Raw genomic sequence first — 9,409 nt, 5'->3', positions numbered from 1 at the left:
ATATTATTCACTGATAAGAATACAGTGATTAAACCATAAGAAGGTATGGGCGGGTTTAAAAATGTATATTCCTAGGTGGAAATGCTAGCAAAAAGACTATATACTGCAAAACTCCAATTGTATAATGTTTTGGAAAAGCAAGTACCATAGCAATGTTAAAAATATCAGTGGTTGCCAGGGCTGGAGAGAGTGGAGAAAAGTGTTTAAGTGAAAAATCAGAAATTTCTTTAGAACAGTAGGGTTTTCAATTTTATAAATAATGGTAGGTGCATAAAGTTACATAAACATTTAAAACTCATAGAAACTCATACAAAGAATAAATATTAATATATGCAATTGCAAAAAATAATTTAGAAGTTGGGGAGAGCCCAGGATAGAATGAATTATGTGACAAAGTGATATAAATTATAATACATGAAATAATCTTATTGAACAGACCAGAAGAAAAGATTTTGAGCCCAGGATCCCTGGATATGTGTGGAGTCTCTAAGGTTAAAAGAAAAAAAAGTACACATACATAGTCACTGCACCCTAATTGATGAAATCATTTTCATGGATTTACAGGATATCATTCTGATACCAATACACATGCATACTAGATTGGGACAATATAATAGACTTACAATGGAAAGCAGAAACATGATTTCCAGTTGGTGAAAGAAATGCTATCAATAAGCAAGGGGAGGAAGATAGAAAGTAGTTAATTAATTAGACATCTGTACCAACTCATGTTCAGCTTAATGAAAATATATATGGATATTTCTAGACATGTATAAATAAATTCTTATATGCCTAGACACAGTGATACCATGGTATCATATAGAGTGGTCTGTTTTGTTTTGTTTTGCTTTTGAATCAAGATTTTGCTATAAATCCAACATTAAGGTAAGCATCCTCCTGTAATAAAATATGCCAGTGGCAGCATATTTTAACCACTTTTGACACACACGCAAAATATGCTCACCCTGTGCCCCTCTGGAAACATGGCATTGTTGAGTCAGATTCCTCGTAAGGTAGTTCAAAGTTTTGAAACAGCAAATCTACAGATCTGCCTATACTACCATGGGTGGTTGTTAAGGCTGACACCAAACTCTATATCCCCTGGCTTCTCAAACTATTAAAAATCTTTTCCTTCAGGTTGTACCAAATTCACAACTAAAATAAACCAAAGAGATGAAGGCACAAAATGACAAATGTCAAAACAAATGGCAAAGGCCACGTGAGAATGTGTGTGATCACCCCCACAGTCCAAACTTCCCTAAAGAATTAAAAAGCAAACCAACGAACTTTACTTGGTTTATCAATGCTTCAGGTATTTTATAAAGTAAGAGAACCAGAGAAGCTGAGGCAGGGGAATTGTAGGTTCAAGGTCAGCCTGGGCTTCCTACTTACATTCTGTCCTGTAAATGGGCAGAACATAAACTAACACCATGGCACTACCCCACAGAGTTCCTCCAATACAGCATGTCTAGAAGGAAAGATGCCTGGCAGGATCACAAGGCTGCATGGCAGTCCAGCGTGCTTTCAGGTCTGCTTCAGGGGTGCAGGAATATTGGCAGATGCTTGCTCAAGGAAGGCCAAGGAGCCCTGTGGCATTTCGGCCGGCTTCTTGTGCTGCACATTGATGTCGTCCAGCACCTGCTGCCAATGCCTCAGTTTTGTCAAGTGCTTCTGGACCAGCGCATCTTTCCGCTGCAGTTCACTCCTTAGTTCGGAGACATCCTCTTTGATAACTTGATCCGGTTTCTGGACAGACAATTGCAACCTTTTTTGTAAGAAAAAACATTCTGTCTGTCTTGCAATGTCCAAAAACTTCTGAATACACTGATCAACACCAGTTCGAATTTCTTCCTGATCAGTTCCATTGACGTAATCCTGACTCACAAGGGAAGCAAAGCAAGCCTCGAATGACGACTCCAACTCGTCCACCAAAGTGCTGGTGGATGGTCTCGAAGCCCCAGGCGCTGCCTGCAGAAGCGACGCCTGGCCCGGGAGCCCCGGCGGGGGCGGCGGGGGACCGGGTGGCTGCCCGGAGAACATCCCGCCGAGAGACTGGGTCCTTTTTCATTGTCTTGAAGGCACACACATCAGGAGCATGTGCTGAGTGCTCTGGGCTGTGCAGTGATGGTCAGTGTAAGGAATGCAGTCGCAGGAAGGCACAGGTGAGGTCTGAGGGCCAAAGGCTGGCTTGGATTGTCTGAGTTTTACATGCTTGTTATTTATTTTTTTCAGAGTAGAGTACTTCTCTTTACTCAAAACAAAATATTCTATACCTCGTGAACAGTCAGTGCATCTCCAGCTTGTTTTTGATCTTGCCCATTTTGTTTTCTGGAGCCTTGAATCCCTGGGCACAAGCATTGACGTCCACTCCCTGCCTAGTCTGGGGCAGCCATCTGGTCCGTGAAGCTTCTGAATGCCCTTCATTGCATCCCAGGACATAGCCTTTTTGTTTTTCAACTTTAGTTCTCAATATGCATTATAAATTGGGGCTATCTCTGTGTTACTTGCTCTGCAGTATGCCTGTGAGAATTAGTCATCTTCTTGATTATGCAGTATTTTACTATTTTCATGTGCGTGCTTGGTTGAATGATATTTAGCACATGGACCAATGAGAACCAGCCTGAGGCCATCAAGTCCCCTTAATTAAAATGTGTAAGTTAAACAGTGTTAAAAAATTTAGGGTGGGCATGGTGGCGTGTTTGCAATCTAGCATTTGGGAGGCAGAGCAAGGAGGATCAGAGTTTAATGCTATCTTCAGCTACATAGCAAGTTTTGAGGCTGTTGTAGGCGACATGAAATTCTGTTTCACAAACCCCCACGGTTGGGGAGTGGGCATCCACTTTATGAAGCACTGACCATCAGGTTTACATTTTGTGGATTTCTTGGCTAAAACCTAAATAAACTGATGACATTTTGGTTGGTGTTTCAATAAAAAAAAAAAAAAAAAAAAAAAAAAAAAAAAGATTTTGCTATGCGCTTGTGGCTGGTCTGAAAACACTTTGTAGACATTAAAATTGTACTACTGATTGACTCTTGACCTATGTGCCACCACTCTTGGTTAGAAGTATTTTCTGATTCCATTCACCAATAATGGTACAGGGCTTCTTGACATATTAAGTTTGAAGAATATAGTATTGCCAGGAATAAAGTAAGTGCTTAGGAAGATACTCTACTATTCTGAGAATATATCAAAGGAACAACATATTTAGGAGCCAAATTAAAGAGATCTTAAAGGATGAGCCTGGATAAGTGAGCAATAAAATAAAAACAATATTTGATCATAATTTAAATTGTAAAATAAATATCTGTGAGTTCCCATTGGTTCAAACAAAAGATTGCACAAATACCTGGTTCTTTCCTTTTAAGGAGGAGTGGGAGAATCATTTCCCACCCCTTAGTATGAGCTGTGCATAGTGATTTCTTCAGGTGAGTAAAGTGTGTGAATGGTGGAGTAAGAGTATAACTCTGCAGGGAGAAACCCAACAAGCAATCCCTGGCTGCCGTAGAGCAAGAGCATCAGCATGGGAATAGATCGACTATGTTGATCTATGGCAAAAGTGGCACTTTACTCCCGTCAGTTTTCTCTGAACTCACCAAAAATAGGAAAGCTCCCTCTCAATCTGCTGCCTCATCTAGTAATGGAAAAAGTCAGAAGGAATCCAGTTGAGGGAAAGTCTACAAAATATATGGTCAGTAATCCTGAACACCATCAAGATTATCACAGATTCTGGAAGTATACTAATGTGTCATAGCCAAAAGGAGTCTAAGGAGAGGTGTCCAGATGTCCTGGTGCCTTGGAGGGGATCTTGGCCCAGATAAAGAAGATATGAATGAATCATAGACTTCAGGGAAGGATGTGTATTCTTGCTGGTGTAGAAGCTGTGATAAATGACTCTACTAATGGATGATGTTGACACCAGGAGAACCTGGTGGTGGTTTATGGAAATTCTGTGCTCCTTTCCCAACTCTTCTGTAATCTTAGAGCTATTCTAAAGTTAAATATTTGTTTAAAAACAAGTAGAAAGAATCAGGGTGGTGGGAGAGGGAGGAGCTGGTGGATCAATTATAAATGAAGTCCAAGCAAGACCTGAAGTACTTTCCTTTTATGGACTTCTTTGTAAAGCAAAGTATGTAAAAATTGTCACAATGGACAAATAAGTGAAGTGCTTTATATCTTACAGTGGTTGGAATAATCACTGGCATAATTACAGAAAGCAGAGTGTGCCAATAGGTGTAGAAACAGGCCCATCAGGAGCAATATGCAGAGGGCAAGGTGACATGGGCTGCTCCAGGAAAGAAGACATCTGGTCTGCAACAGGAAAAGTGGAGGCACAAAAGTGAAAACCAACAAGGAGAAAATACCTGGTAATGGAGATGATAGAAGTTCCAATGCGGCACCTCAGCCTCCTGTGGGGAAAAGGCCCAGCTGGTCCAACTGTTGAAAAAAGACATTCATTAGTATAGTTGAAGTTAAAAATTCTCAAAAAGTTGAACTCATGACTTGTTGATGATAAGAACTTGATTATCTCAACTACTTATCTTTCGGCTCAGAAGAATGTGAATTCCTTTCCAGAGACTTAAGCAAACTATAAGAAGTATGGAGGAAACACAGATAATAAAGTGTATGCTGTTAATGAAGTTGTGGCAAGGATAAAAGAGTGCATCTGTGTAATGTTGGGCACTCACCTGCTCTAAAAGTTTCAGAGACCACATCATGCTGGCATCTTAGCCTCATCCTCAAGCACTCATATCTCAGGTGCACTAAGTGCCATGTTTACTAAGATCGTTTGTAGGAATAAGAGCAATACTAGACTATACATCTCTAGACGAGAAGAGCCTGGCTTTTTTGCTGAATTACCATCACAACTTCTTCAAGTAGCTAGAGGTGAATTCTGCAACTTTGTTTAGTGTCAGTGATGACAAAGTGGCTCCTGAGTACCCTCAGAAAGCGGCGTGAGAGGTGTGCTCTCACTACCCTCACTCACTTGTGTTTGGACCTCTATAAACAGGATGGTTCTTAGTTCTTCTCTATACAAATAATATACTTTGAAGATGCTAAAGTAGAGCATATTTGGCATTTGTTTTCTGTTTGGTTATAAGCAGAGAAAAAAAACACACTGGCTCTTTTTTCTTTTCTTGTTTTTTCCATTTCAAAGTTTCTACAGAGGCATTCATGGGTGAACAACAGACAGACATGCTGTGATATTTTATTGCCAGGTTGCTTTTGAATGCTGGTGGTTGTGCTCCTTTGACACAGCACATTTTTATAATATGTTTTAATGTCATACAACAAAATACTCTGATTCCTAGTGCCAAAGGTTCAGTTCAGTGTGTGTAACTCAACATGCATCAATTTGTACTCTGCCTCTCTCTCTTTTAATGGTGTTTAAACAGCCTGTCCTTAGCAACTCATCCATGCTGTTCCTAAGGCATTTTTCTTTGCTTAATTGCTGAAGAATGGTGGCTTATTTTATGGTCTTTGAATTCATGTTTAATGCATGCTTTAACATCATAGATACATTGCCATTTTGTATCTACAGTTATACCCAAATGTCAATTTTGCAGTTGTTTTTCAAATATTCAATAATTTTAAGTTAAAAATCCCAAGTAAATGTAGTGAAGACAGTTTTCCTTTGTGAACTGATTCTTTCCTGTTCTGTGACCTTGCTGCCCTTTGCACATGTTGCTTTATTTGTACCCCACATTTTAAATTATCTGGCCTTTAGTATTACAATTTAGGGCTGAGACGACTGTGCTCTTGAAGATTGGCTTTGTGTTGGAAAGTCCCTCATATGACAAACATAGGGCAATGTCTCCTCAGGCCTCCTGAACTTTGATTCCACTAGGGAAACTTGATTTCATGACTCTGCGTCTTCTCTATTCTGTGGATTACTTCTCTGAATGGCACTTTTCTCCCCCTTCACTCTCTACTCTGAACTTGAATTCACTCTCAAAACTTCAGTACACATGTATCAACTCTTTATTTTGGCCTCTGAGGACCAACTTTGGGTAGCAGATGAGTGGATTTGCTTCATTTTGTTTTAGGCCCTCTGGCCTTGCATTTCTCTACCCTCCCATCTCACGCCCACGTTAGGTCTTTGAACTTGCCTTCTTGTTGGACTCCTCTTCTGTACATTTGCTGTCACTCTCTTTAATGCAGCTCAGGACTCAGCTTACATTTCAGGTCCTTAATGGAAACTGTCTTATCTGAAGCTATGCTCTCACCTCATATTCTTCTGGTCCCAACTTGCTTATTTTTCTTTGTACTATTCTAATACTGTGCTTATTATAATTTATTGTCCATATTTCCATTACATCAAAAACGGTTTTCTTTTTTCTACTATTTTTTTTTCACATTTTTAAAAATATGTATTCTTCTCTCATATATTACATCCTGACTGTAGTTTCTCTTCCTTCCTCTCCTCCTAGTTCCTCCCTCAAACCTCCCCTTTCCCCCAAATCCACTCATGCTTCATTTCCCATCAGAAAAGAGCAGGCCTTCCAGGATATCAACTGGACATAGCATAACCAGTTATAATAACACTAGGCACATGCCTTCATATCAAGGCTGGGCAACACAAACCAATAGGAGGAAAAGAGTCCCAAAAGCAGACAAAAGAGTCAGTGACAGCCCCCTGCTTCCACTGTTAGGAGTCCCACAAGAACACCAAGCTGTATAACCATAATATATATGCAGAGGACCTAAGTCAGACCCATGTAGGCTCCCTGATTGTTGCTTCAGTCTCTGTGAGCCCCTGTGAGCACTGGTTAGTTGATTCTGTGGACTGTGTTCTAGTGGTGTCCTTGATCCCTCTGGCTCCTACATTTCCCCCTCCCCCTCTTCTGCTGGATTCCCAGAGCTCTGTCTAATATATGGCTATGGGTCTCTGAACTTGCCTCTATCAGTTGCTGGATAAAGCCTCTCTGATAACAATTATGCTAGGCTCTGGTCTGGTATACCAGAATATTATTAGGCATCATTTCATTAACTTTTCCCCCCAGTCCTGTGTGGTTCTATCCTAGGTCTCTGGGCTATCCAGCTTCTTGTTACTGGACTTCCAAGCAGTGTCAACCAAGCATGGGCTCCATCTTGTGGTTTGGGTCTCATATTGGAATAGTCATTGGTTGACTACTCCCACAAGTTCTATGCCACTTTTATCCAAGCATATCTTTCAGGTAGGACAAATTGTAGGTCAAAGATTTTGTGGCTGGGTTGGTGTCCCAGTTCCTCCACTAGAAGCCAGACTGTTTACAGAAGAGGGCCAGTTCGGGCTCTGTATCCCCCATTACTAGGAGTCTTCTTTATGGTCACTCTCATAGATTCTAGGGAGTTTCCATTGCACTAGGTTTCTGCCTCACCCACTAAAATGTCCTCCATTTCAGTCATCTCTCTCACTACTCTTTTCTTCCATCCTTCCTCCCACCCACCTGATCCCTCCTATTTTCAACCCCACTTGCCCCTAGTCCACCTGTAAATTTTCTATTTACCCTTCCTGGGGAGATCCATGCACTCCTCCATGAGCCCTTTCATTCTCACCAATAGACAGGTCATCCAGACAAAAGAACTGGAAAGAGAAATAATGGAGCTAACAGATATTATGAACCAAATGTGCCTAATAGATATCTACAGAAAATTTCATCCAAACACAAAAGAATATACCTTCTCAGTACCTCATGGAACCTTCTCCAAAATTGACCACATACTTAGTCTCAAAGCAAGTCTCAACAGATACAATAAAATTGAAGTAAGTCCTTCTGTCCTAGCAGACCACCATGGATTAAAGCAACAGAAATAGCAGAAAGCCCACAAATTCATGGAAACTGAACAACTTTCTATTGAATGACTACTGTGTCAAAGAAGAAATAAAGAAGGAAATTAAAAACTTCCTAGAATTCAATGAAAAGGAATGCACAGCATACCCAAACTTATGGGACACAATGAAAGCTTTGCTGGGAGGAAAATTCATAGCACTAAATGCCTACATCAAGAAATTGGAAACATCTAATACTAGCAACTTAACAGCACACCTGAAAGCTCTAGACAAAAAGAAGCAAACACACCCAAGAGGAATAGACGGCAAGAAATAATCAAACTGGGGGCAGCTTTGCTTGTTTGTTTCTTACTTTCTTTCTTTCGTTGATCATTATATTTCCTTGTTCTAAAACTGTGCTTACATTACTTGTATCTTATTTAATATTGAAAAAAATTCACCTACATTTGAAGTTTTTTTCTCCCATCCCAGAATCTGCTTGGAATATTTAGCATTTGTAAACAACATAATGCTTTTGGTCTTGATATGGTAACAGGTCACTTGTCCTCAGCTGCCTCTTCCCCTGTAGGAACCCCTAGGAAATGTACCAAGGTGGCTAAGATATATTCAAATAATGATCTTCATCACAAAACTCACTGTGCCTAAATTAGTGATGGGTTCAGCAGATCACACTAGTTAAAGCAGCTACAGTTCAACATTGCCAGTGTGGGAAGCCTAAGTAGACCACTACTCAAGTAAAGCCAAGATCTTGATTTATGCCAAGGTAAAGAATTTTAGAGTGAGTCAAAATAGGGAACAAGTTTGATTTACTAAGAATTGGTTTACTAAGTAAAGTGTGGTGAATTAAAAAAATACATGCTTAGTTGTAAAAGTGGGCAATGAGATACACATATACATGCACTTAAGGCAAAGTAGGTGGGGAAAGCCCCCAGGCATCGACACAACACAAAGAACTACAGGCAGCTAATGAATGCTGAGAGTGGGAGAAATCACATTCTCCAAAGAAGAATACACTTATTGGGTATTCAATACCAAATGGTCATCCCTAAAAAACACGCAAGTAACATTATACAACTGGAGAAGGTCATATTTAGGAATACATATGTAAATTCCTATACCTATATGCATGTAACAAGAATTAATGAAAAAAGAGGCCATGAATTTGAAAGAGAGCAAAGAGGAGGTATATGGGAGGGTTTGGAGGGAGAAAAGGGTAGGGAGAAATGACACAATTTTGTTATGATCTCAAAAACTAAAGAAAAAAGAAAAGTATAACAGTATGCACTCCAGAAGAAATAGAGTATCTTAGGAGAGAATCACACCAGAGTCTGTAAAGAATAGCAGAGGCATAGCTTCTGTGGTTCTGGAGCTTCGCTGCTCATAGAATGTAACCTATATCCAAGTCCAGAGAATGAAATAAGGGTGTATTGAAAAAAATATTATATAAAAATCTTCTTTCATGATGAGATTGAAAATTGGTTTATTGGTTTATGAAGTGTTTCATGCTGGTTTACAGATAAGAACAGAATGTAGAAATGATGAAAAAAGATAAATAAAGGTCAGAGGGATCCTTGCCATACATAGGGCACAGGGATGTCAAGATACTTGCTTTGTCTGTAGATATGGTTTGTGATTTT

At 39.8% G+C, this 9,409-nt stretch overlaps 1 protein-coding gene and 1 pseudogene across 1 annotated transcript; one reads left to right on the top strand and one right to left on the bottom strand.

Moving 5' to 3' along the window:
- Nucleotides 1–1,283: 1,283 nt before the first annotated feature.
- On the bottom strand, nt 1,284–2,067 carry LOC128100769 (mediator of RNA polymerase II transcription subunit 28). The gene has a single exon (XM_052723385.1). The coding sequence runs from the start codon at nt 2,038–2,040 to the stop codon at nt 1,525–1,527; it is 516 nt and encodes a 171-aa protein (XP_052579345.1). The 5' UTR covers nt 2,041–2,067; the 3' UTR covers nt 1,284–1,524.
- A 73-nt stretch (nt 2,068–2,140) lies between these two features.
- LOC128100989 (mortality factor 4-like protein 1) lies at nt 2,141–4,957 on the top strand (annotated as a pseudogene).
- The last annotated feature ends 4,452 nt before the right edge of the window (nt 4,958–9,409 follow it).

This window comes from Peromyscus californicus, unplaced genomic scaffold (assembly GCF_007827085.1).
Source record: "Peromyscus californicus insignis strain IS unplaced genomic scaffold, ASM782708v3 Scaffold_7__1_contigs__length_154581171, whole genome shotgun sequence".
In the NCBI taxonomy this organism is placed as follows: Eukaryota; Metazoa; Chordata; class Mammalia; order Rodentia; family Cricetidae; genus Peromyscus; species Peromyscus californicus.
The sequence above is the reverse complement of the archived record's forward strand: the minus strand, read 5'-3'. Positions and strand labels throughout refer to the sequence as shown.

Bases quoted from the DNA above. Each gene is read 5' to 3' on its own strand.
- LOC128100769 (XM_052723385.1), bottom strand. From the start codon at position 2,040: ATGTTCTCCGGGCAGCCACCCGGTCCCCCGCCGCCCCCGCCGGGGCTC.